This window comes from Oncorhynchus mykiss, chromosome 11 (assembly GCF_013265735.2).
Source record: "Oncorhynchus mykiss isolate Arlee chromosome 11, USDA_OmykA_1.1, whole genome shotgun sequence".
Classification (NCBI taxonomy): Eukaryota; Metazoa; Chordata; class Actinopteri; order Salmoniformes; family Salmonidae; genus Oncorhynchus; species Oncorhynchus mykiss.
Window position 1 is genome coordinate 4533454 of NC_048575.1, and position 27348 is coordinate 4560801.

At 45.1% G+C, this 27348-nt stretch overlaps 1 protein-coding gene across 2 annotated transcripts in view; it reads left to right on the top strand.

Annotated features, from left to right (window-relative positions):
* The window catches only part of LOC110536527 (transient receptor potential cation channel subfamily A member 1), a 76824-nt gene that overhangs the window by 41686 nt on the left and 7790 nt on the right, over positions 1–27348 (top strand). For both annotated transcript variants that reach the window (XM_036934674.1, XM_036934675.1), the window contains exons 12-23: positions 2772–2941; positions 4965–5129; positions 10830–10944; positions 11459–11625; positions 16922–17012; positions 17427–17486; positions 17771–17869; positions 18195–18265; positions 20122–20281; positions 23503–23592; positions 24028–24197; positions 24347–24476. In XM_036934674.1, coding sequence (XP_036790569.1) covers positions 2772–2941; positions 4965–5129; positions 10830–10944; positions 11459–11625; positions 16922–17012; positions 17427–17486; positions 17771–17869; positions 18195–18265; positions 20122–20281; positions 23503–23592; positions 24028–24197; positions 24347–24476 — 1488 coding nt within the window. The remainder of the gene's footprint in view (positions 1–2771; positions 2942–4964; positions 5130–10829; positions 10945–11458; positions 11626–16921; positions 17013–17426; positions 17487–17770; positions 17870–18194; positions 18266–20121; positions 20282–23502; positions 23593–24027; positions 24198–24346; positions 24477–27348) is intronic.

Sequence of the window (27348 nt, forward strand, 5' to 3'; positions counted from 1 at the left end):
CGTTCAACGCCATAGTGCCTTCCAAGCTCATCACTAAACTCAGGACCCTGGGACTGAACACCTCCCTCTGCAACTGGATCCTGGACTTCCTAACCGGCCGCTGGAGGTAGTGAGGGTTGGCAACAATACGTCCCCCACGCTGACCCTCAACATTGGCGCCCCTCAGGGGTGTGTGTTTAGTCCCCTCCTGTACTCCCTGTTCACCTACAACTGCTTGGCCGCACATGACTCCAACACCATCATTAAGTTTGCTGACGACAAAACATGGTTGGACTCATCACCGATGACGATGAGACAGCCTATAGGGAGATGAGTGACTTAGCAGTGTGGTGCCAGGACAACATCCTCTCCCTCAACATCGGCAAGACAAAAGAGCTGATTGTGGACTACAGGAAACTGAGGGCCGAGCACGCATCCATACACATCGACTGGGATGCAGTAGAGCGGGTCGAGTCTTTCAAATTCCTTGGTGTCCACGTCACTAACGATTTATCATGGATCTCACACACACCAACACTGTCATAAAGAAGACATGATAACTCCTCTTCCTTCCAGGAGTCTTAAAAGATTTGGCATGGGCCAGAACCCTGAACAGCTTCTATCCCCAAGACATGAATAGTTAGTCAAATAGTTCAACAATAGCTACCCAGACGATCTGCATTGACTCTTTTTTGCACTGACTCCTTTGACTCATCACATACACTGCTGTTACCTGTTTATTATTTATCCTGTTGCCTAGTCACTTTATGCCTACCTATATTGTACATAGTTACCTTAATTACCTTGTACGCTGCTCATTGACTCGGTACTGGTACTCGGTACTGGTACCCCGTCTACATAGCCAAGTTATCGCTAGTCATTGTTTTTTATTCCTCTTGTTAATATCTTTCTATTAGTTTTCTCTTTTTACTTCTCTCTGTATTGTTGGGGAAGGTTCGTAATCAAAGCATTTCGCTCTTAGTCTACAACCTGTTGTTTACAAAGCATTTCGCTGTTAGTCTACACCTGTTGTTTACAAAGCATTTCGCTGTTAGTCTACACCTGTTGTTTACAAAGCATTTCACTGTTAGTCTACACCTGTTGTTTACAAAGCATTTCACTGTTAGTCTACACCTGTTGTTTACAAAGCATTTCACTGTTAGTCTACCACCATTTCACGGATAAGATTTAATTTAATTTAGACACTGCATAATTTCTTACCATAAGGTCATGGTAAGGGTTAGGAAGGAAGGTTACGTAAAAGCGACTCGTTTTTCGAAGTTAGGGAAAGGCATCAACATTAAAGGTGGGATAGCGTATCGCTTTCTGCCACCATTCATTTTCATCCAGCTAACAATCTCTACCTCTACAAACCCTTATGAGTCTGTTCCTAGAGTCCAGTAGGTTGTGCATCCCAAATGGCACACTAGTCCCTTTATAGTGCACTCCTTTAGACCAGGGCCTATAGAACCCTAGTCCCTTTATAGTGCACTACTTTTGACCCGATCTGGTTAAAAGTAGTGCACTATAAAGGGAATAGGGTGCCATTTGGCTATAGGCCCTGGTTAAAAGTAGTGCACTATAAAGGGAATAGTGTGTCATTTGGCTATAGACCCTGGTTAAAAGTAGTGCACTATAAAGGGAATAGGGTGCCATTTGGCTATAGACCCTGGTTAAAAGTAGTGCACTATAAAGGGAATAGGGTGCCATTTGGCTATAGACCCTGGTTAAAAGTAGTGCACTATAAAAAGGGAATAGGGTGCCATTTGGTTATAGACCCTGGTTAAAAGTAGTGCACTATAAAAAGGGAATAGGGTGCCATTTGGCTATAGAACCTGGTTAAAAGTAGTGCACTATAAAAAGGGAATAGGGTGCCATTTGGTTATAGACCCTGGTTAAAAGTAGTGCACTATAAAAAGGGAATAGGGTGCCATTTGGCTATAGGCCCTGGTTAAAAGTAGTGCACTATAAAAAGGGAATAGGGTGCCATTTGGTTATAGACCCTGGTTAAAAGTAGTGCACTATAAAAAGGGAATAGGGTGCCATTTGGCTATAGGCCCTGGTTAAAAGTAGTGCACTATAAAGGGAATAGGGTGCCATTTGGCTATAGGCCCTGGTTAAAAGTAGTGCACTATAAAGGGAATAGTGTGCCATTTGGCTATAGACCCTGGTTAAAAGTAGTGCACTATAAAGGGAATAGGGTGCCATTTGGCTATAGACCCTGGTTAATAGTAGTGCACTATAAAGGGAATAGGGTGCCATTTGGCTATAGGACCTGGTTAAAAGTAGTGCACTATAAAAAGGGAATAGGGTGCCATTTGGCTATAGACCCTGGTTAAAAGTAGTGCACTATAAAAAGGGAATAGGGTGCCATTTGGCTATAGAACCTGGTTAAAAGTAGTGCACTATAAAAAGGGAATAGGGTGCCATTTGGCTATAGAACCTGGTTAAAAGTAGTGCACTATAAAGGGAATAGGGTGCCATTTGGCTATAGACCCTGGTTAAAAGTAGTGCACTATAACAAGGGACTAGGGTGCTGTTAGGAAGGAGCACCAAGGCTGTTGAACTTTATTACCATCGCTCTGTGCCAAATTATAGTTTATTTAAACCATTTAAAGCTTTGCCAAGCGTCTCAGTGATCTGCTGTAACCTCTAAAACTGTGAAGCACAGATAATAGACTTCAGCAGACCCTTTGGATGGCAGACAGCATCTGTCTACCTGCTCTTGCGAAGTCAGGGATCAAGTGTTTATGTGTGTGTGTGTGTGTGTGTGTGTACTGCCTCCTTAACAGCACAGCAGTGTGAAGGATCTGTTGAGTAACGAGGACAACGAGGGCTGTACTCCTCTCCACTACGCCTGCAGACTGGGCATCCACGAATCGGTCAAGAACATCCTGGTTCTACAGGTCTCTCTGGACCGCAAGTCCAAGGACAAGAAGTCAGCCCTGCACTTCGCTGCCCAGTGAGTGGTGTTAGGTCTAGTGGGGTTAGGTCTAGTGGGGTTAGGTCTAGTGGGGTTAGGTCTAGTGGTGTTAGGTCTAGTGTTTTTAGGTCTAGTGGGGTTAGGTCTATTGTTGTTAGGTCTAGTGTTGTTAGGTCTAGTGGGGTTAGGTCTAGTGTTGTTAGGTCTAGTGGGGTTAGGTCTAGTGGTGTTAGGTCTAGTGGGGTTTGGTCTAGTGGGGTTAGGTCTAGTGGGGTTAAGTCTAGTGGGGTTAGGTCTAGTGGGGTTAGGTCTAGTGGTGTTAGGTCTAGTGGGGTTAGGTCTAGTGGCGTTAGGTCTAGTGGGGTTAGGTCTAGTGGTGTTAGGTCTAGTGGGGTTAGGTCTAGTGTTGTTAGGTCTATTGGGGTTAGGTCTAGTGGGGTTAGGTCTAGTGTTGTTAGGTCTAGTGTTGTTAGGTCTAGTGTTGTTAGGTCTAGTGGGGTTAGGTCTAGTGTTGTTAGGTCTAGTGTTGTTAGGTCTAGTGGGGTTAGGTCTAGTGGTGTTAGGTCTAGTGGGGTTAGGTCTGGTGGGGTTAGGTCTAGTGGGGTTAGGTCTAGTGGGGTTAGGTCTAGTGGTGTTAGGTCTAGTGGAGTTAGGTCTAGTGGGGTTAGGTCTAGTGGTGTTAGGTCTAGTGTTGTTATATACAAGAAGTCTGCCCTGCACTTCACTGCCCAGACAGTGGTGTTTTTAATAGGGTAACATGCTAGGCTAATCTTCATTGCCCAGTCAGTGGTGTTTTTAATAGGGTAACATGCTAGGCTAATCTTCACTGCCCAGTCAGTGGTGTTTTTAATAGGGTAACATGCTAGGCTAATCTTCATTGCCCAGTCAGTGGTGTTTTTAATAGGGTAACATGCTAGGCTAATCTTCACTGCCCAGTCAGTGGTGGTTTTAATAGGGTAACATGCTAGGCTAATCTTCACTGCCAAGTCAGTGGTGTTTTTAATAGGGTAACATGCTAGGCTAATCTATATTTAGCTGATGCTCTTATCTGCTTCCCCACAGCAACTGGTTTCAGCCAAACATGCCTTTAATAGCCACTGTAGTTTACAAACAAATGTCTGCGCAGGGAGTCTATTAAACATTTTGTACACTATCCAAATCTATTATTTCAGATTGTCTTTAGTGACAAATTTTTTGTCTAATCTCCTATCAAATTGATCTAAAAGAATGGAAGAAGAGATCGTAAATCCCACTACAGGCTTCCACTCTATCGCTCTCATCTATTCTGTGTTTCCAGCTCAGCACAGGTGAAGGGTACAAGGAGAGCAGGCCACTATAGATCACAGACACCCATAGAGCTTTGTAGTGTACCAAATGCGCCTTTTATTATTTTTGAAGTGCACTAAAAAGGTTGGAGCTCTGGTCATACGTAGTACACTTCAGAGGGAACAGGGTGCTCTTTCAGACAGTCTTTATCTCCGATTCCTAACCAGGCTGATCTGATCATTAAACCAATTGATTAATAACACGCAACGGAGTGGTCACTACAATGGAATCTAATTAAGGATGAACATGTAATGGAATGCTCCTGATAGGGTGAAATGAGGGGACATTAGCCAATAGTCATTGTTATGTAATGGAATGCTCCTGATAGGGTGAAATGAGGGGACATTAGCCAATAGTCATTGTTATGTAATGGAATGCTCCTGATAGGGTGAAATGAGGGGACATTAGCCAATAGTCATTGTTATGTAATGGAATGCTCCTGATAGGGTGAAATGAGGGGACATTAGCCAATAGTCATTGTTAAGTAATGGAATGTTCCTGATAGGGTGAAATGAGGGGACATTAGCCAATAGTTATTGTTATGTAATGGAATGCTCCTGAGCTGTTCCTAATTCTTTGTCTACTCAGTGTATAATCCACATAATAATTCACATTTCCTGATGCCGCAGGATTATTTTCTTGCTCAAGCAAACTGGCTCAAATGAAGATCCTACATCTGTGGTATTAACACCAGGTGTTACGTTTAACCCTCCTCTCCTCTCCGCACTCTCATCAGGTATGGTCGTGTCAACACCTGCCAGCGTCTACTGGAGACCATCACAGACTCCCGTCTGCTGAACGAGGGGGACGAGAGAGGCCTGACCCCCCTACACCTGGCCTCTGGAGGGGGACACACCAAAGTGGTGGAGCTGCTGCTTCGTAAAGGAGCCCTGTTTCACTGGTATTAACGCACCATCTGTACATTACTAGGTCTACTGTTCATAGTTATGAAGACAGTTGCTCAGTTTTTTTGGCACTGTACATTACTAGGTCCTGTTGCTAATGCTGTCGCCGCTACTGATCCATCCTGGTGGAGATGGCAACTTCTCCCAGGGTCATGTTGGTGGTGGTCTTGTCTACTGTTCATGAGTTATGAAGAAAGTTGCTCTGTTTTTTTTTTGGCATTGATTATGCCTCTAAAGGTTTGTGCAACAGATCCTCACTTCAATGTTAGGATTAGGGTCAACAACATTTCTGTAAAATGTCCCAAAAGTTCCTGCTATACCAGAAATCCCAGCTGGAATATCACCAAAAGCAGGAATAAGCAGGAAATCTGGGAATTCTTCAACCAGGATTTTTGGGGAACTTGTGAATATTTGGAAAGTTAGCACCCCGTAGAAATAGAAGGAGTAGAACTGGCGTCCCCCATTCATGCCAATGATGGCATAATGGGTAGACTGGCAGAGATTGCAGTTACCAATGACTCCAAGCATGGCTGACTGCACACTTGGAGCGTGTCTGAAATGTATTTATATTTTTTTTATTTTACCTTTATTTAACTAGGCAAGTCAGTTAAGAACAAATTCTTATTTTCAATGACGGCCAAGGAACAGTGGGTTAACTGCCTATTCAGGGGCAGATTTGTACCTTGTCAGCTCTGGGATTTGAACTTGCAACCTTCCGGTTACTAGTCCAATGCTCTAACCACTAGGCTACCCTGCCGCCCCGCGGGGGTGTTGCAAAAGAAGTGGGTGGATCAACAGTAATGGGTGGAACATCTGTGGGTGGAACAACAGTGGGTGGATCAACAGTGATGGGTGGAACATCAGTGGGGGATCGACAGTAATGGGTGGAACATTGGTGGGTGGATCAACAGTGGGTGGATCAACAGTGATGGGTGGAACATCAATGGGTGGATCAACAGTGATGGGTGGAACATCAATGGGTGGATCAACAGTGATGGGTGGAACATCAATGGGTGGAACATCAATGGGTGGATCAACAGTAATGGGTGGAACATCAATAGGTGGAACAACAGTGGGTGGAACAACAGTAATGGGTGGAACATCAATAGGTGGAACAACAGTGGGTGGATCAACAGTAATGGGTGGAACATCAGTGGGTGGATCAACAGTAATGGGTGGAACATCAGTGGGTGGAACAACAGTGGGTGGAACATCAATGGGTGGAACATCAATAGGTGGAACAACAGTGGGTGGATCAACAGTAATGGGTGGAACATCAGTGGGTGGATCAACAGTGATGGGTGGAACATCAATGGGTGGATCAACAGTGATGGGTGGAACATCAGTGGGTGGAACATCAGTGGGTGGAACAACAGTAATGGGTGGAACATCAATAGGTGGAACAACAGTGGGTGGATCAACAGTAATGGGTGGAACATCAGTGGGTGGATCAACAGTAATGGGTGGAACATCAGTGGGTGGAACAACAGTGGGTGGAACATCAATGGGTGGAACATCAATAGGTGGAACAACAGTGGGTGGATCAACAGTAATGGGTGGAACATCAGTGGGTGGATCAACAGTAATGGGTGGAACATCAATGGGTGGAACATCAGTGGGTGGATCAACAATAATGGGTGGAACATCAGTGGGTGGATCAACAGCGATGGGTGGAACATCAGTGGGTGGAACATCAATGGGTGGATCAACAGCGATGGGTGGAACATCAGTGGGTGGATCAACAGTAATGGGTGGAACATCAATGGGTGGAACATCAGTGGGTGGATCAACAGCGATGGGTGGAACATCAATGGGTGGAACATCAATGGGTGGATCAACAGCGATGGGTGGAACATCAGTGGGTGGATCAACAGTAATGGGTGGAACATCAATGGGTGGAACATCAGTGGGTGAATCAACAGCGATGGGTGGAACATCAGTGGGTGGATCAACAGTAATGGGTGGAACATCAATGGGTGGAACATCAGTGGGTGGATCAACAGCGATGGGTGGAACATCAGTGGGTGGATCAACAGCGATGGGTGGAACATCAATGGGTGGAACATCAGTGGGTGGATCAACAGCGATGGGTGGAACATCAATGGGTGGAACATCAATGGGTGGAACATCAGTGGGTGAATCAACAGCGATGGGTGGAACATCAATGGGTGGAACATCAGTGGGTGGATCAACAGCGATGGGTGGAACATCAGTGGGTGGATCAACAGTAATGGGTGGAACATCAATGGGTGGAACATCAGTGGGTGGATCAACAGCGATGGGTGGAACATCAATGGGTGGAACATCAATGGGTGGATCAACAGCGATGGGTGGAACATCAGTGGGTGGATCAACAGTAATGGGTGGAACATCAATGGGTGGAACATCAGTGGGTGGATCAACAGCGATGGGTGGAACATCAGTGGGTGGATCAACAGTAATGGGTGGAACATCAATGGGTGGAACATCAGTGGGTGGATCAACAGTGATGGGTGGAACATCAGTGGGTGGATCAACAGCGATGGGTGGAACATCAGTGGGTGGATCAACAGCGATGGGTGGAACATCAGTGGGTGGATCAACAGCGATGGGTGGAACATCGGTGCTCCATTCTGGGTTAGACCGGCCATAGTCAGGTTCACAGCAGGTCAGCTTAATAGAAGGTTTTTTTATTTTTATATATTTATTTCACCTTTATTTAACCAGGTAGGCTAGTTGAGAACAAGTTCTCATTTGGAACTGCGACCTGGCCAAGATAGAGCATAGCAGTGTGAACAGACAACACAGAGTTACACATGGAGTAAACGATTAACAAGTCAATAACACAGTAGAAAAAAAAGAGAGTCTATATACATTGTGCGTAAAAGGCATGAGGAGGTAGGCGAATAATTACAATTTTGCAGATTAACACTGGAGTGATAAATAATCAGATGATCATGTACAGGTAGAGATACTGGTGTGCAAAAGAGCAGAAAAGTAAATAAATAAAAACAGTATGGGGATGAGGTAGGTAAAATTGGGTGGGCTATTTACCGATAGACTATGTACAGCTGCAGCGATCGGTTAGCTGCTCAGATAGCAGATGTTTAAAGTTGGTGAGGGAGATAAAAGTCTCCAACTTCAGCAATTTTTGCAATTCGTTCCAGTCACAGGCAGCAGAGAACTGGAACGAAAGGCGGCCAAATTAGGTGTTGGCTTTAGGGATGATCAGTGAGATACACCTGCTGGAGCGCGTGCTACGGGTGGGTGTTGCCATTGTACCCAGTGAACTGAGATTTGGCGGAGCTTTACCTAGCATGGACTTTTAGATGACCTGGAGCCAGTGGGTCTGGCGACGAATATGTAGCGAGGGCCAGCCGACTAGAGCATACAGGTCGCAGTGGTGGGTGGTATAAGGTGCTTTAGTAACAAAACGGATGGCACTGTGATAGACTGCATCCAGTTTGCTGAGTAGAGTATTGGAAGCTATTTTGTAGATGACATCGCCGAAGTCGAGGATCGGTAGGATAGTCAGTTTTACTAGGGTAAGTTTGGCGGCTTGAGTGAAGGAGGCTTTGTTGCGGAATAGAACGCCGACTCTAGATTTGATTTTAGCTTGGAGATGTTTGATATGAGTCTGGAAGGAGAGTTTACAGTCTAGCCAGACACCTAGGTACTTATAGATGTCCACATATTCTAGGTCGGAACCATCCAGGGTGGTGATGCTAGTCGGGCGTGCGGGTGCAGGCAGCGACCGGTTGAAAAGCATGCATTTGGTTTTACTAGCGTTTAAGAGCAGTTGGAGGCCACAGAAGGAGTGTTGAATGGCATTGAAGCTCGTTTGGAGGTTAGATAGCACAGTGTCCAAGGACGGGCCGGAAGTATATAGAATGGTGTCGTCGGCGTAGAGGTGGATCAGGGAATCGCCCGCAGCAAGAGCAAGGTTAAGAGAATTAACATAGAAGGTTAGGATAATTAACGTAGGAGGTTAAGAGAATTAACATAGAAGGTTAGGATAATTAACAAAGAATGTTAGGATAGTTAATGTAGAAGGTTAGGATAATTAATGTTAGAATAATTAACGTAGAAGGTTAGGATAATTTACGTAGAAGGTTAGGATAATTTACGTAGAAGGTTAGGATAATTAACGTAGAAGGTTAGGATAATTAATGTTAGAATAATTAACATAGAAGGTTAGGATAATTAACGTAGAAGGTTAGGATAATTTACGTAGAAGGTTAGGATAATTAACGTAGAAGGTTAGGCTAATGAGGTTAAAGTAAGAGAAAGGGATAGGCTTAGCTAAAATTCTACAGTTGTCAACAATCGACTCGTTGTGTAGCCCAATCAGCCTCGCAAAACGGCAACAAACAGGTCCAATTAGCTGATCCGCTTTCCATACGCAAACTTCTGTTGACACGCCCACTTCCAGACATACTCGATGTAGGCAGTTACCCATTCTTGCACAGAGAAGCTAAGCAGGAAGGTAAAGCAGGAAGTGTACCCATCAATCTGTGACTTGTTGAATCAACTCACATAACAAAAACTACATTCCATTGCATGAACCACGTCAGTTAATTAACATAATTTGAACATAATTTGATCTACATTACAATGGAAATGACTGCATCGCAATGCCAGGCAGCCGTTGGGAGTGGTCCCATGAGTTTACCAGTCAAATTGCCATGATCAGAGGATCCAAGCCCATTCTATTCATTATATTTCTGCAGTGGCAACTCTACATAGCAGGATGTCATAGTGTGTGTGATATTGTGACAAAGTCCTGCTGTATTTGTCCTTAGTGCTGTCTGTCTGCCTGTCTGTCTGTCTGTCTGTCTGTCTGTCTGTCTGTCTGTCTGTCTGTCTGTCTGTCTGTCTGTCTGTCTGTCGGTCTGTCTGTCTGTCTGTCTGTATCTCTCTATTCATTAGTGCAGTCTGTGTCATGAGAATTATGAGAATTATGTTCTCAATGTTCATAAACCAATTCAATTAAACGACTCAGTCTGCTAACCAGGATTTGTAAGATACTGATTGAAACGAAACAGACAGAGGCCCAGTCTTCAATACTCAAATGTTTATTCACGGCAACGTTCTGGTCTGTTGTACAAAATAATTAATTTTATACTGACTTCTCACGCACACCCATTCACACAAACATACGCACACACAGTCCCACTAACATTAGCACACACATTCACACAAACATACGCACACACATTCACACAAACATACGCACACACAGTCCCACTAACATTAGCACACACATTCACACAAACATACGCACACACATTCACACAAACATACGCACACACAGTCCCACTAACATTAGCACACACATTCACACAAACATACACACACACATTTACACTAACATTGGCATACAATGTCCTGCTACACAACCGACAAAGATTAGGGGATTCCGTGAGACTTACTCCCCATCCTCCCTCAAGATAGGGAGACCCTGGGAAGTACTCTCAGTGACCCCAGCCAAGGTCGGCACCGAATCCAAGGTCGACACCGACAGTCTGTTTTTAAGATGCTATTATAGACATATTGTACAGACTATGGTTATACATAATTCTAATCAATTTCATACGATTATATGGCTTCAGGGTGGACTATTCTAGTCATTTATATAAATTCAATCAACAGTCTGTCTGTCTGTCTATTCCTCAGTGTTGTCTGTCTGTCTGTCTGTCTGTCTCTCTCTTCCATAGTGATTACAAAGGGAGGACCTGTTTGCACCATGCAGCGGCAGAGGGGTACACCCAGACCATGAAGATCGTCCTGGCCACCAACATCAAACTACTGGACAAGCTGGATGAGGATGGGGTTCGGACAACCTCTATGTTTCATTCAGACAACCTCTATGCTTCGTTCAGACAACCTCTATGCTTCGTTCAGACAACCTCTATGCTTCGTTCAGACAACCTCTATGCTTCGTTCAGACAACCTCTATGCTTCGTTCAGACAACCTCTATGCTTCGTTCAGACAACCTCTATGCTTCGTTCAGACAACCTCTATGCTTCGTTCAGACAACCTCTATGTTTCAGGACAAATCAATTTTGTAAACATAATTCCGTTTTTAGCCAATAAGTATACAAAATAAAACTAAACACAAAACAAAACAATCATGATATGAGGGAGGGCTACAGCCTAGCCAGACATTCTAACAGCAATAAGCACCCTCTTTGGAAACCAAATTATTAATTTTTAAATGCTTTTATTCTTCAGATACTTCTTACTGAATGAATGGATAAACGTGCCTATTGATGTGTTGGTTCGTCGATGATTTGAATTCACAAATCGTGTTGTTGTTGTTGTTGTTGTTGTTGTTGTGATCAGAGCACTGCGCTGCACTTGGCAGCCCGGGAGGGTCACGTAGCAGCGGTGAGACTGCTTCTCCAGAGAGGGGCGGAGATCAGCCTCAACAAGAACCACGCCTCCTTCTTCCACGAAGCACTGCAACATGGGAGGAAGGATGTGATTAACGCCATCATCGACAGTGACAGGTCAGTCCAGAAAACGAATACTTCATTGATCCAGTCCACAGACATTCTTCTACTTTGTACCCGACCCTCTTCAAAAAGATAGAGGTTGGAACAGGGGCAGCCACGGTGCAGTGGGCAGTGTTAGGAGACCAATGGGTTAGTCCAGTGGGCTTAGGGTTGCGAAACTCTGGTGATTTAACCACAACTCCCAGGTTTTTCTTTAAAAAATTCCTAGCTGGAAGTTTCCTGGAATTAATAGGGAATAAGAAGGAAATCCATAGTTCTCTAAACGGGATTTCTGGAAAACCTGCAGGTTTTGGGAATGTTACTGGGATTTTACAACCCTAGTCTAGTGGTCCTTAACCCCTCTCTGCCATGGGTTTCTCCTGATCCAATCACAAGGAGAGGATCACAGACTTGGGATTTTACAACCCTAGACTAGTGGTCTATTAACCTTTCTCTGCCATGGGTTTCTCCTGGTCCAATCACAAGGAGAGGATCACAGACTTGGGATTTTACAACCCTAGTCTAGTGGTCTATTAACCTTTCTCTGCCATGGGTTTCTCCTGGTCCAATCACAAGGAGAGGATCACAGACTTGGGATTTTACAACCCTAGTCTAGTGGTCTATTAACCTTTCTCTGCCATGGGTTTCTCCTGGTCCAATCACAAGGAGAGGATCACAGACTTGGGATTTTACAACCCTAGTCTAGTGGTCTATTAACCTTTCTCTGCCATGGGTTTCTCCTGGTCCAATCACAAGGAGAGGATCACAGACTTGGGATTTTACAACCCTAGTCTAGTGGTCTATTAACCTTTCTCTGCCATGGGTTTCTCCTGGTCCAATCACAAGGAGAGGATCACAGACTTGGGATTTTACAACCCTAGTCTAGTGGTCTATTAACCTTTCTCTGCCATGGGTTTCTCCTGGTCCAATCACAAGGAGAGGATCACAGATTTGGGATTTTACAACCCTAGTCTAGTGGTCTATTAACCTTTCTCTGCCATGGGTTTCTCCTGGTCCAGTCACAAGGAGAGGATCACAGATTTGGGATTTTACAACCCTAGTCTAGTGGTCTATTAACCTTTCTCTGCCATGGGTTTCTCCTGGTCCAATCACAAGGAGAGGATCACAGACTTGGGATTTTACAACCCTAGTCTAGTGGTCTATTAACCTTTCACTGCCATGGGTTTCTCCTGGTCCAATCACAAGGAGAGGATCACAGACTTGGGATTTTACAACCCTAGTCTAGTGGTCTATTAACCTTTCACTGCCATGGGTTTCTCCTGGTCCAATCACAAGGAGAGGATCACAGACTTGGGATTTTACAACCCTAGTCTAGTGGTCTATTAACCTTTCTCTGCCATGGGTTTCTCCTGGTCCAATCACAAGGAGAGGATCACAGACTTGGGATTTTACAACCCTAGTCTAGTGGTCTATTAACCTTTCACTGCCATGGGTTTCTCCTGGTCCAATCACAAGGAGAGGATCACAGACTTGGGATTTTACAACCCTAGTCTAGTGGTCTATTAACCTTTCTCTGCCATGGGTTTCTCCTGATCCAATCACAAGGAGAGGATCACAGATTTGGGATTTTACAACCCTAGTCTAGTGGTCTATTAACCTTTCTCTGCCATGGGTTTCTCCTGGTCCAATCACAAGGAGAGGATCACAGACTTGGGATTTTACAACCCTAGTCTAGTGGTCTATTAACCTTTCTCTGCCATGGGTTTCTCCTGGTCCAATCACAAGGAGAGGATCACAGACTTGGGATTTTACAACCCTAGTCTAGTGGTCTATTAACCTTTCTCTGCCATGGGTTTCTCCTGGTCCAATCACAAGGAGAGGATCACAGACTTGGGATTTTACAACCCTAGTCTAGTGGTCTATTAACCTTTCTCTGCCATGGGTTTCTCCTGGTCCAATCACAAGGAGAGGATCACAGACTTGGGATTTTACAACCCTAGTCTAGTGGTCCTTAACCTTTCTCTGCCATGGGTTTCTCCTGATCCAATCACAAGGAGAGGATCACAGACTTGGGATTTTACAACCCTAGTCTAGTGGTCTATTAACCTTTCTCTGCCATGGGTTTCTCCTGGTCCAATCACAAGGAGAGGATCACAGACTTGGGATTTTACAACCCTAGTCTAGTGGTCTATTAACCTTTCTCTGCCATGGGTTTCTCCTGGTCCAATCACAAGGAGAGGATCACAGACTTGGGATTTTACAACCCTAGTCTAGTGGTCTATTAACCTTTCACTGCCATGGGTTTCTCCTGGTCCAATCACAAGGAGAGGATCACAGACTTGGGATTTTACAACCCTAGTCTAGTGGTCTATTAACCTTTCTCTGCCATGGGTTTCTCCTGGTCCAATCACAAGGAGAGGATCACAGACTTGGGATTTTACAACCCTAGTCTAGTGGTCTATTAACCTTTCACTGCCATGGGTTTCTCCTGGTCCAATCACAAGGAGAGGATCACAGACTTGGGATTTTACAACCCTAGTCTAGTGGTCTAATAACCTTTCTCTGCCATGGGTTTCTCCTGGTCCAATCACAAGGAGAGGATCACAGACTTGGGATTTTACAACCCTAGTCTAGTGGTCTAATAACCTTTCTCTGCCATGGGTTTCTCCTGGTCCAATCACAAGGAGAGGATCACAGACTTGGGATTTTACAACCCTAGTCTAGTGGTCTAATAACCTTTCTCTGCCATGGGTTTCTCCTGGTCCAATCACAAGGAGAGGATCACAGACTTGGGATTTTACAACCCTAGACTAGTGGTCTATTAACCTTTCTCTGCCATGGGTTTCTCCTGGTCCAATCACAAGGAGAGGATCACAGACTTGGGATTTTACAACCCTAGTCTAGTGGTCTAATAACCTTTCTCTGCCATGGGTTTCTCCTGGTCCAATCACAAGGAGAGGATCACAGACTTGGGATTTTACAACCCTAGTCTAGTGGTCTAATAACCTTTCCCTGCCATGGGTTTCTCCTGGTCCAATCACAAGGAGAGGATCACAGACTTGGGATTTTACAACCCTAGTCTAGTGGTCTAATAACCTTTCTCTGCCATGGGTTTCTCCTGGTCCAATCACAAGGAGAGGATCACAGACTTGGGATTTTACAACCCTAGACTAGTGGTCTATTAACCTTTCTCTGCCATGGGTTTCTCCTGGTCCAATCACAAGGAGAGGATCACAGACTTGGGATTTTACAACCCTAGTCGAGTGGTCTATTAACCTTTCTCTGCCATGGGTTTCTCCTGGTCCAATCACAAGGAGAGGATCACAGACTTGGGATTTTACAACCCTAGTCTAGTGGTCTATTAACCTTTCTCTGCCATGGGTTTCTCCTGGTCCAATCACAAGGAGAGGATCACAGACTTGGGATTTTACAACCCTAGTCTAGTGGTCTATTAACCTTTCACTGCCATGGGTTTCTCCTGGTCCAATCACAAGGAGAGGATCACAGACTTGGGATTTTACAACCCTAGTCTAGTGGTCTATTAACCTTTCTCTGCCATGGGTTTCTCCTGGTCCAATCACAAGGAGAGGATCACAGACTTGGGATTTTACAACCCTAGTCTAGTGGTCTATTAACCTTTCACTGCCATGGGTTTCTCCTGGTCCAATCACAAGGAGAGGATCACAGACTTGGGATTTTACAACCCTAGTCTAGTGGTCTATTAACCTTTCACTGCCATGGGTTTCTCCTGGTCCAATCACAAGGAGAGGATCACAGACTTGGGATTTTACAACCCTAGTCTAGTGGTCTATTAACCTTTCTCTGCCATGGGTTTCTCCTGGTCCAGTCACAAGGAGAGGATCACAGACTTGGGATTTTACAACCCTAGTCTAGTGGTCTATTAACCTTTCTCTGCCATGGGTTTCTCCTGGTCCAATCACAAGGAGAGGATCACAGACTTGGGATTTTACAACCCTAGTCTAGTGGTCTATTAACCTTTCACTGCCATGGGTTTCTCCTGGTCCAATCACAAGGAGAGGATCACAGACTTGGGATTTTACAACCCTAGTCTAGTGGTCTATTAACCTTTCTCTGCCATGGGTTTCTCCTGGTCCAGTCACAAGGAGAGGATCACAGACTTGGGATTTTACAACCCTAGTCTAGTGGTCTATTAACCTTTCTCTGCCATGGGTTTCTCCTGGTCCAATCACAAGGAGAGGATCACAGACTTGGGATTTTACAACCCTAGTCTAGTGGTCTATTAACCTTTCTCTGCCATGGGTTTCTCCTGGTCCAATCACAAGGAGAGGATCACAGACTTGGGATTTTACAACCCTAGTCTAGTGGTCTATTAACCTTTCACTGCCATGGGTTTCTCCTGGTCCAATCACAAGGAGAGGATCACAGACTTGGGATTTTACAACCCTAGTCTAGTGGTCTATTAACCTTTCACTGCCATGGGTTTCTCCTGGTCCAATCACAAGGAGAGGATCACAGACTTGGGATTTTACAACCCTAGTCTAGTGGTCTATTAACCTTTCTCTGCCATGGGTTTCTCCTGGTCCAGTCACAAGGAGAGGATCACAGACTTGGGATTTTACAACCCTAGTCTAGTGGTCTATTAACCTTTCTCTGCCATGGGTTTCTCCTGGTCCAATCACAAGGAGAGGATCACAGACTTGGGATTTTACAACCCTAGTCTAGTGGTCTATTAACCTTTCACTGCCATGGGTTTCTCCTGGTCCAATCACAAGGAGAGGATCACAGACTTGGGATTTTACAACCCTAGTCTAGTGGTCTATTAACCTTTCTCTGCCATGGGTTTCTCCTGGTCCAGTCACAAGGAGAGGATCACAGACTTGGGATTTTACAACCCTAGTCTAGTGGTCTAATAACCTTTCTCTGCCATGGGTTTCTCCTGGTCCAATCACAAGGAGAGGATCACAGACTTGGGATTTTACAACCCTAGTCTAGTGGTCTATTAACCTTTCACTGCCATGGGTTTCTCCTGGTCCAATCACAAGGAGAGGATCACAGACTTGGGATTTTACAACCCTAGTCTAGTGGTCTATTAACCTTTCTCTGCCATGGGTTTCTCCTGGTCCAATCACAAGGAGAGGATCACAGACTTGGGATTTTACAACCCTAGTCTAGTGGTCTATTAACCTTTCTCTGCCATGGGTTTCTCCTGGTCCAATCACAAGGAGAGGATCACAGACTTGGGATTTTACAACCCTAGTCTAGTGGTCTATTAACCTTTCTCTGCCATGGGTTTCTCCTGGTCCAATCACAAGGAGAGGATCACAGACCCTCCAGATAAAGACATGTGTTTGTTGTTTGTGTTTTACAGATGTACTCACATCCTGAGTATGTTCAAACGTGATGCTGGCCGTCGTTGTCCAGTGTTGGACCTGGTTGACTTGCTGCCAGAGTCTTGCAAGGTTTGCTCCAACTTTCTTGGTAAAATTAGTGAGGATCCGTTTGAGCCTCAACTTTTTTTTAAGCCGGTGAAGGAATCAAATCAAATCAAATCTGATTTGATTTGATTCGATTTCGAAGGAAGAAATATATTGAGAAATGAGAGTAACGTGTAGCCTACTGTATTTTACAAAATAACATTTGATTTGATTTAAAAGGGTGTCCTGAGAACAAATATATTTTATCACCCATGTCATTGCTGAAAACTAGATGTTCAAGTTTTCAGTCAACTTAGTTGATAAAATAAGGGTTAATGATAATATGCTTGTGCATAGACTTTTACAAATATATAAACGTGGAGGAAAATCCCAAGTGGCCATTAGTTTAACCAGGAGGTTAACCAGGTGATTTCACCTCATCTCCCTGTACCTGTTCAGTACCTTCTGGATCGCTGCATTAGAGAATCAGACGACGATACCAGAAGTCCTGACTACCATGTGAGTATATTCCACCATATGCACTTAATACTAGGGAGGCAAAATGACAGTTCACTTTTACACAAAAATTCAATGGTTTTACAGAAATGTTGGTTGGAGGATTCCCTATTTCCCTTGCGTATTCCCTCTAGATTCCAGAAATATTCCAGAGGATTTCATAGAAAACCTGAACAATTTTGGGAAAGATTCTGGAATTTTGCAAACTGTACAATTTCAGTAAAATAAATACAAAAATATGAACGTTTTTATAAATTTTCAAATGCTGTTTTCTTTCTTCTGTGTAGATCGACTACAATTTCCAGTGGCTTCAGGCTCCAATAGCACTGACGAAGCACGCAAAGGTAGACAAAGGCCTGAAGATCCAGCCTCTGGCCACTCTGAATGTAAGAACACTACGGATACATTAGACTATTTTTATTTTTTTAACCTCAGCTTCTATTGTAGATTTAGTGTAAAAGCAAACCTGTACTGTTCAGAACAGTGAGCTCCTGCGGCAGCGAGAGTTCTAACGAGAGCGGGGTTTCAGCTCTCTGTAAAACAGCTTGGTGAAGGTCTATTGGGACAGAAACGTTGGTGTACAAAAGATCCATTAGCTGTTGGAAGCATCAAGATCACCAGTGTGCTAGAGTTAAATGTTTTAGTAAGAGAGAGATTATTTTTAACATACAATGATCCAAATACTCATCAACCTTTTATTCTCTCTCTCAGGCCATGGTGAAATACAACCGCATAGAGCTCCTCTCACACCCCGTCTGCAAGAAATACCTGGAGATGAAGTGGTCAGTATTTAGAGTAATCTAGGACCCTATTCCGTACATCAAAGGGTTGGAAACGAAATTATTTCACAATCGTTTCATTTTAAACGGAACCATCATTTGTTAAGTTCCTTTCCACTGTTCCGGCCAGCAAAATAAAGAGTCTGAACCAGTTCGAACCACCAAAAAAGTTTATAACCTGTAAAATCACGTTTGTTTTTTAAAATTTTGCCCATTAAACTACTTCACCAATCAGTGCGGATCGAGCAGGTAAGCTAGTTGTTTACGTGTGTGATGGACAAACTATTGTAGCCTATGGTGCAAGATGAGAGCGATATTGGATTGAGGGGGAGGCTTGAAGCGCTGGGCACCTTGTTATGACATGCATTATCTGAATTAGGTCCAGAGAATTATATCTAGGAGGAGTGGCTTGTAAGGAGGAACTTTGAATATCCTGTGAGCTAGCTAGCTAACAAGCTTGTGTGTGCAGAGCGGCACCAGAATTAAAAACACATCTAACATTTTTGTAGTTAATAAACTAGGCCTATAGTATCCTTAAATACCATTGAAAATGTTAATCCATTCTTCTCTAGCTAATAAAACATCTCTCCCCATCTTCTGAATCACAATTCTAATGTCAGTACAGTAGTCTACGCTTCAGAGGGGGGAGGGGCTACAGTTGTCTACGCTTCGGAAGGGGGAGGGGCTAGAGTAGTCTACGCTTCGGAAGGGGTAGGGGCTACAGTAGCCTATGCTTCAGAGGGGGAGGGGCTACAGTAGCCTACGCGTCGGAAGGGGATGGGCTACAGTAGCCTATGCTTCAGAGGGGGAGGCGCTAGAGTAGTCTACGCTTCGGAAGGGGGAGGGGCTACAGTAGCCGATGCTTCAGAGGGGGAGGGGCTACAGTAGCCTACGCTTCGGAAGGGGGAGGGGCTACAGTAGCCTATGCTTCAGAGGGGCAGGGGCTAGAGTAGTCTACGCTTCGGAAGGGGGAGGGGCTACAGTAGCCTATGCTTCAGAGGGGGGGGGCTACAGTAGCCTATGCTTCAGAGGGGGAGGGGCTACAGTAGCCTATGCTTCAGAGGGGGAGGGGCTCACACACATTGGCAAAGATGTTTAACTTGCAGGCAGACACTGGCTTCGCATAGGAGCTTTGTTGCATTTTTTTGTGTGAGTAGAAAAAAATGCCTGGAACATTTTACTTTAATTGTATTTAACCTTTATTTAAACAAATTGTTATTTACAATGACGGCCTCCAAGAGGCAAAAGGCCACCTGCGGGACGAAGGCTGGGATTAAAAATAAAAATGTAGGACAAAACATGCATCACGGCCAGAGAGACGCCACAAAACTACACAAAGAGAGACCTAAGACAACAACACAGCATGGCAGCAACACATGACAACACAGCATGGCAGCAACACATGACAACACAGCATGGCAGCAACACATGACAACACAGCATGGCAGCAACACATGACAACACAGCATGGCAGCAACACATGACAACACAGCATGGCTGCAACACATGACAACACAGCATGGCAGAAACACATGACAACACAGCATGGCAGCAACACATGACAACACAGCATGGTAGAAACACAACATGACAACAACACGGTATCAAAACAACAGGGTAGCAGCACAAACTCGGTAGCATTAAATAATGTTGTTGACCAGTTCAAAAGCCTTTAAAAATAAAATTTATGTTCCAGAACAGTATGGATCACTTTCGTTCCAGGTTCCGTTTCTGTTCCTTGAATTTTGTTCCAGTTTTCGGTTCTGTTCCCTGAACCGGTTCCAACCCCTGCTAAACACTACACTGATTTCGACCAGGGCCCATTAGGCTTTTATGATTCTTCTATTTCCTAACTCCAGGGTGGCCTACGGGAGCGCTGCCCACCTTCTGAACCTGTTCGTGTACCTGCTGGGTCTGCTTCCTCTCACCCACCTCATAGTGAGCCTGAGACCCAGCCTGGACTACACCAGCCCTGACAACACCACAGCTGTCACCATGGTGCCCATTTCCTTCAGAGAGGTACTGTACAGTAATACTGGCTGCATGGCTGTCAAATGCCAGGTGCTGTGGGCTCGGCTGTAATGGTGTGTGTGTGTGTTAGGAGAAATTGTAATGAAAGGAGCATATGCTTTGTGTTATTAACAAACAGAAGAAAGCGAGTGCATGGGGGGTGAGACCTTGCCATCATGGATTGGCTAGTATCAATTTACGAGTGGGAATAAAAATGACATTCTCACACCGTGCCTTAGTATAGGTCTAGTGGTCAAGCAGTTGAACGGAAGTGATTTGCATTATGCATTCGCTAGTATACGCTATATAAACAACACATTGCTATAGGCAAGGTTCTCAAACTTGGTCCCCGGGACCCAAAGGCTCGCACATTTTGATGTTTTCCCGAGCACAACACGTCTGATTCAAATAGCCTAATCACCTCATCATCAAGACTAGGGTATACAAAACTAAATGTGCACCCCTTGAGGTACCCAGGACCACGTTTGGGAAATGCTGCTATAGAAAGTATAGTCAAAGTTGCAGGTCATTGAATTGATTCATACAGTACATTACAACTGTCTCTAAGTAGTGCACTGTATAGGGAATAGGGCGCCATTTGGGATGCAATCGGGGTGATGTCATCACACATCTCTCATTCCCCAGAAGGAGGAGGATACAGTCATGTGACCTTGTTGACCAGATCATTGTCTGGGTCCGAAATGGCACCCTGTTCACTATATGGTGTACTACTCTGGTCAGACCCATAGGTTTCTGGTCAGGGCCCGCACAACTCTGGTCAGACCCATAGGTTTCTGGTCAGTGCCCGTAGGTCTCTGGTCAGACCCATAGGTTTCTGGTCAGGGCCAGCAGGTCTCTGGTCAGACCCATAGGTTCCTGGTCAGGGCCCGCAGGTCTCTGGTAAGACCCATAGGTCTCTGATTAGGAACCGCAGGTCTCTGGTCAGACCCATAGGTCTCTGATTAGGGCCCGTAGGTCTCTGGTCAGACCCATAGGTCTCTGGTCAGGCCCCATAGGTCTCTGGTCAGGCCCCATAGGTCTCTGGTCAGACCCCATAGTTCTCTGGTCAGGCCATAGGTCTCTGGTCAGGCCCCATAGGTCTCTGGTCAGACCCCATAGGTCTCTGGTCAGGCCCTGTAGGTCTCTGGTCAGGCCCCATAGGTCTCTGGTCAGACCCCATTTGTCTCTGGTCAGACCCCATAGTTCTCTGGTCAGGCCCCATAGGTCTCCGGTCAGGCCCCATAGGTCTCTGGTCTCTGGTCAGACCCCATAGGTCTCTGATTAGGGCCCACAGGTCTCTGGTCAGACCCCATTTGTCTCTGGTCAGACCCCATAGTTCTCTGGTCAGATCCCATAGGTCTCTGGTCAGGCCCCATAGGTCTCTGGTCAGGCCCCATAGGTCTCTGGTCAGGCTCCGCAGGTCTCTGGTCAGGCCACATAGGTCTCTGGTCTGCTCAGGCCCCATAGGTCTCTGGTCAGACGCCATAGGTCTCTGGCCAGGCCCCATAGGTCTCTGGTCAGGCCCCATAGGTCTCTGGTCTCTGGTCTGACCCCATAGGTATCTGATTAGGGCCCACAGGTCTCTGGTCAGACCCCATAGGTCTCTGGTCAGGCCTCATAGGTCTCTGATTAGGGCCCACAGGTGTCTGGTCAGACCCCATAGGTCTCTGATGAGGGCCCACAGGTCTCTGGTCAGGCCCCATTGGTCTATGAATAGGGCCCATAGGTCTCCGGTCAGACCCCATAGGTCTCAGGTCAGGTCCTGCAGGTCTCTGGTCAGGTCCCATAGGTCTCTGGTCTCTGGTAAGACACCATAGGTCTCTGGTCAGACCCATAGGTCTCTGATTAGGGCCCGTAGGTCTCTGGTCAGACCCATAGGTCTCTGGTCAGGCCCCATAGGTCTCTGGTCAGGCCCCATAGGTCTCTGGTCAGACCCCATAGTTCTCTGGTCAGGCCATAGGTCTCTGGTCAAGCCCCATAGGTCTCTGGTCAGACCCCATAGGTCTCTGGTCTCTGGTCAGACACCATAGGTCTCTGGTCAGACCCCATAGGTCTCTGGTCAAGCCCCATAGGTCTCTGGTCAGACCCCATAGGTCTTTGGTCAGACCCCATAGGTCTCTGGTCTCTTATTATTCCCCATAGGTCTCGGGTCTCTGATTAGGCCCCATAGGTCTCTGGTCTCTTATTAGGCCCCATAGGTTTCTGGTCTCTGATTAGGCCCCATAGGTCTCTGGTCTCTTATTAGGCCCCATAGGTCTCTGGTCTCTGATTAGGCCCCATAGGTCTCTGGTCTCTGATTAGGCCCCATACGTCTCTGGTCTCTGATTAGGCCCCATAGGTCTCTGGTCTCTGATTAGGCCCCACAGGTCTCTGGTCTCTGATTAGGCCCCATAAGTCTCTGGTCTCTGATTAGGGCCCATAGGGCTCTGGTCTCTAGTTAGGGCCCACAGGTCTCTGGTCTCTGATTAGGCCCCACAGGTCTCTGGACCCTCTGCACACATCAACAACAGTCACCCGCGAAGCATTGTTACCTATCGCTCCACAAAAGCCACGGCACTTGCAGAGCAAGGGGAATTACTACTTCAAGGTCTCAGAGCTAGTGACGTCACCGATTGAAACGCTAATTAGCGCGCACCACCGCTAACTAAGCTAGCTACTTCACATCCGTTACACTCACACCCCTTTTGACCTTCCTCCTTTTCCGCAGCAACCAGTGATCCGGACTCTATCAACCTTCGAACCAGCTCCTTCTCCCACCAAATAAAACTGTGGCATCAAGCTCCATTTAAGGGCATAATCGTGACCAGAGTTTACCCCACGAGGTCACACATGCTCAATTGTGACCCATCTCCACTGCTGTGGCAGTCAGCTACGTAAAATAATCGCAAATGTTTGAGGTGGAAAAGTACTGTACACATATCCTGACTCAAAACCGATGGTACTTTTTTTACAACAAAAAAAAATGCTAATTTGGCCGTACGCTTTCGATAAAACAATGAATCTGTCCACAGTTTGCTGATTTGTGAACCGGGTATTCACTGACAACAGAGCAGAGTTCCAATAACGTGTCACATGACCCGTTGTTTTTTGTTACAGCGTCCAGGGAGAGAGAGAAGGGGGGGGGGAGAGGGCAAACTCCACGGAACTAGTTGCAATACATGGAATCACTTGGAAGTTTATTTGATTTTGGGTAAACTTCTCCTTTAAATCTGACAACCTTTGACCCACAGCAAGGTTCCTTCCTGTCCGGCTGCATGGTGATGGTGCTGGTGATGAACATTTATTCCATGGGGAAGGAAGTGACGCAGATGTACCACCAGGTAGACCTTCAGTAACGTCTCCAGACAGACACACAGACGCGTCGCTCGTGATGGATCAGAGAGGGGGGGGGGGGTCTCTTATTTAAACGTGTTATCACAGTACAAATGTGCCAAAATAGGAACTTTACAACTTTAACGATACAGGTTACTGGTGACTGCTGCTAGTTACTATTTATTGTTGTCGTCAAGAAAAGTTATAACGCTTTTATAAAGAAACCGCTGGTTAAACAGTGATATATTGTCAGTTCTTCCATGTGTGATCAATTGGGCTAATGCAACATCCCCAAAAATATATTTTCAATAGGCTTCATCATTTGAATTCTCACTTAACTTAGGTAAAGTTGTGTTTGTCTTGCAATAAAGTCAATTGAAGGCTCATTCTAAAAAATGTAGTTTCAGACGTGTACCTGACATTCTCTCGTTTTCTCTCAATAGCGTTTGAGTTACTTCAAGGATCCCTTTAACTATCAGGACTGGACCGTGGCCATCTTCTCTCTTCTCTTCGTCATCCCCCTGAATTTCAACGTTGAGGGGTCTTGGTACTGGCAGGCTGGGGCGATGGCAGTCTTTCAATCCTGGATTAGCTTCCTATTCTATCTGCAAAGGTTTTTACCAACTGTCCGAACAATGTAGCTGACATTCCTCGGGTGTAGACAGACAATAAAAAAAACTATTTTACTTAGTTTTTTTGAATATTGTGAGTAGTGCACATATCAAATGTTATTCAAATCCTTCCTGTGTTTCCTCTTGCCAGGTTTGAGCACTTTGGGATTTACGTGGTGATGTTTAACGAGATTGCGAAGACATTGTGGAAAATCCTACTGCTTTTCTTCTTTCTGATGCTGGCGTTTGCCTTGGTCTTCCATGCCCTCATGCTCAATCAGGTGAGAAGAGACATCTCAAACAGTGGTCCTTGGTCTTCCATGCCCTCATGCTCAATCAGGTGAGAAGAGACATCTCAAACAGTGGTCCTTGGTCTTCCATGCCCTCATGCTCAATCAGGTGAGAAGAGACATCTCAAACAGTGGTCCTTGGTGTTCCATGCCCTCATGCTCAATCAGGTGAGAAGAGACATCTCAAACAGTGGTCCTTGGTGTTCCATGCCCTCATGCTCAATCAGGTGAGAAGAGACATCTCAAACAGTGGTCCTTGGTGTTCCATGCCCTCATGCTCAATCAGGTGAGAAGAGACATCTCAAACAGTGGTCCTTGGTGTTCCATGCCCTCATGCTCAATCAGGTGAGAAGAGACATCACAAACAGTGGTCCTTGGTCTCCCATGCCCTCATGCTCAATCAGGTGAGAAGGGACATCTCAAACAGTGGTCCTTGGTGTTCCATGCCCTCATGCTCAATCAGGTGAGAAGAGACATCTCAAACAGTGTTCCTTGGTGTTCCATGCCCTCATGCTCAATCAGGTGAGAAGAGACATCACAAACAGTGGTCCTTGGTCTCCCATGCCCTCATGCTCAATCAGGTGAGAAGGGACATCTCAAACAGTGGTCCTTGGTGTTCCATGCCCTCATGCTCAATCAGGTGAGAAGAGACATCTCAAACAGTGGTCCTTGGTGTTCCATGCCCTCATGCTCAATCAGGTGAGAAGAGACATCTCAAACAGTGGTCCTTGGTGTTCCATGCCCTCATGCTCAATCAGGTGAGAAGAGACATCTCAAACAGTGGTCCTTGGTCTTCCATGCCCTCATGCTCAATCAGGTGAGAAGAGACATCTCAAACAGTGGTCCTTGGTGTTCCATGCCCTCATGCTCAATCAGGTGAGAAGAGACATCCCAAACAGTGGTCCCCATTTTAAATAACACAACATTTGTTTTTTAAAGTCAACTGCCCTTGGAAAACCAACTTCTCATTTTGAAAGCCTATGTGGCATCGATAGGAGTCAGAAACATTGTTCTAGTGGCTCTTACTATCTAGCCGTAGAAATACCATCCAGATAGGATTAGGGCTGTGGCATGCACAACATTTTGGCAGCCGGTGATACAGCCTAGACCTTCACAATTAACCCAATATGTATTTCAGACAGGTCTAAAGAAGCATGATATGAAGAAAATGTAGTGTATTTCAGAAGAACAGAATAACATACTCTGAATTGTCCTTGTGTTAGGTCCTGATCTGGCCATGCCAAATGGCTGTTGGGCTACACTCATTCATTTAGCAGACAAGATTTGCTTAGTATTCCTAGGCATTATTTTAAAGTATGAAAAATACAATTGAACAAAGCTGAATAAAAGGATTCCCCCCTTTTTTTCAATTTTCTTCTAAAATGACAAACCCAAATCTAACTGCCTGTAGCTCAGGCCCTGAAGCAAGGATATGCATATTCTTGGTACCATTTGAAAGAAAACTCTTTGATGTTTATGACCATGTGAAAAGAATTTAGTTGAACATATCACAATAGATCTGGTAAAAGATAATACAAAGAAAAAAAACAACCGTTCTTTTGTACCATCATCTTTGAAATGCAAGAGAAAGGCCATAATATATTTTTCCAGCCCATGTGCAATTTAGATTTTGGCCACTAGATGGCATCAGTGTATGTGCAAAGTTTCAGACTGATCCAATGAACCATTGCATTTCTGTTCAAAATGTTGTTTTAAAACTGCTCAAATGTGCCTAATTTGTTTATTAATAACTTTTCTTGTTCAAAAGTGTGCACTCTCCTCAAACAATGGCATGGTATTATTTCACTGTAATAGCTACTGTAAATTGGCCAATGCAATTTGATTAACAAGAATTTAAGCTTTATGCAAATATCAGACATGTCTATGTCCTGGGAAATGTTCTTGTTACTTATAACCTCATGCTAATCGCATTAGCCTACGTTAGCTGTCCCGTGGAAGGGACACCGATCCCAAAGTTATAAAGTAGAAAGGTTATTTCCTCCAAACAATTTGAGGAAGTGCGCACATAAGGCAAAAAAATAGGTACTCCTATATGCTTAATTGAGAGTTATTTATGTAACTTTAGTTGTTTTACAAACGTTGGGCTATGTGTTTTGATTTTTAATACATTGTAAGGCTCCATGATGCGACTCTGATGATAATTTGAAAACAGTTGCTTGAAAGGCATGAGCTCGGGTTAGTTTTTTTGCCCGGGCTGCACACACAACATCAGTCTCTCATCCACAATTTTGCAGAATTTCCTCAGCGGCATCCCATTTGTGTGGCCGTAATGCACCCTAAAAAAATCCATGCCTTTTGTGGCCAGTGGCCGTTGTGCCCTTGGCCCGGAGTGCTGCGTTATCATAGTATAGCCAGCTGCAGCTATCACCAAGCTATGCTAGCTAGCTAGCTGCTGTCAGCTTGGCTAAACACAAGGTCCGTACAGGCTTTAGCTTACACATAGAACTGACCATCTTGAGGTGGCAGGTCAGTCAGGAGGGGAGAACTTCAAAACTTCATTCTCTCCATAGAAAAGCTAGTTTAGTTTTACCTCGCTGTACCTACTACTGCTCTTCGTTGTGATTGAATGGCAAAGACTCACCCAAGAAACCCCCAAGACAACTCTTGTTTGCCTTCAGTCATGGCTGCTAGCATTTCTTAATGAGCATTGATGAAAAACAAGGCCAAATCAGGAAGTGCAGATGCCCTATAAGGCCTAATGACGCCTTCATAAACCCTTCATAAGGCCTACATAGGTAATTTGTCATTTCAAAAAATCAACAAAGATATCTGAGATGGAACTAAGATCTGCTTATGTTTTATGTCCTCTGCCATGTTCCATGTCATCCCATTTCTCTTTCTC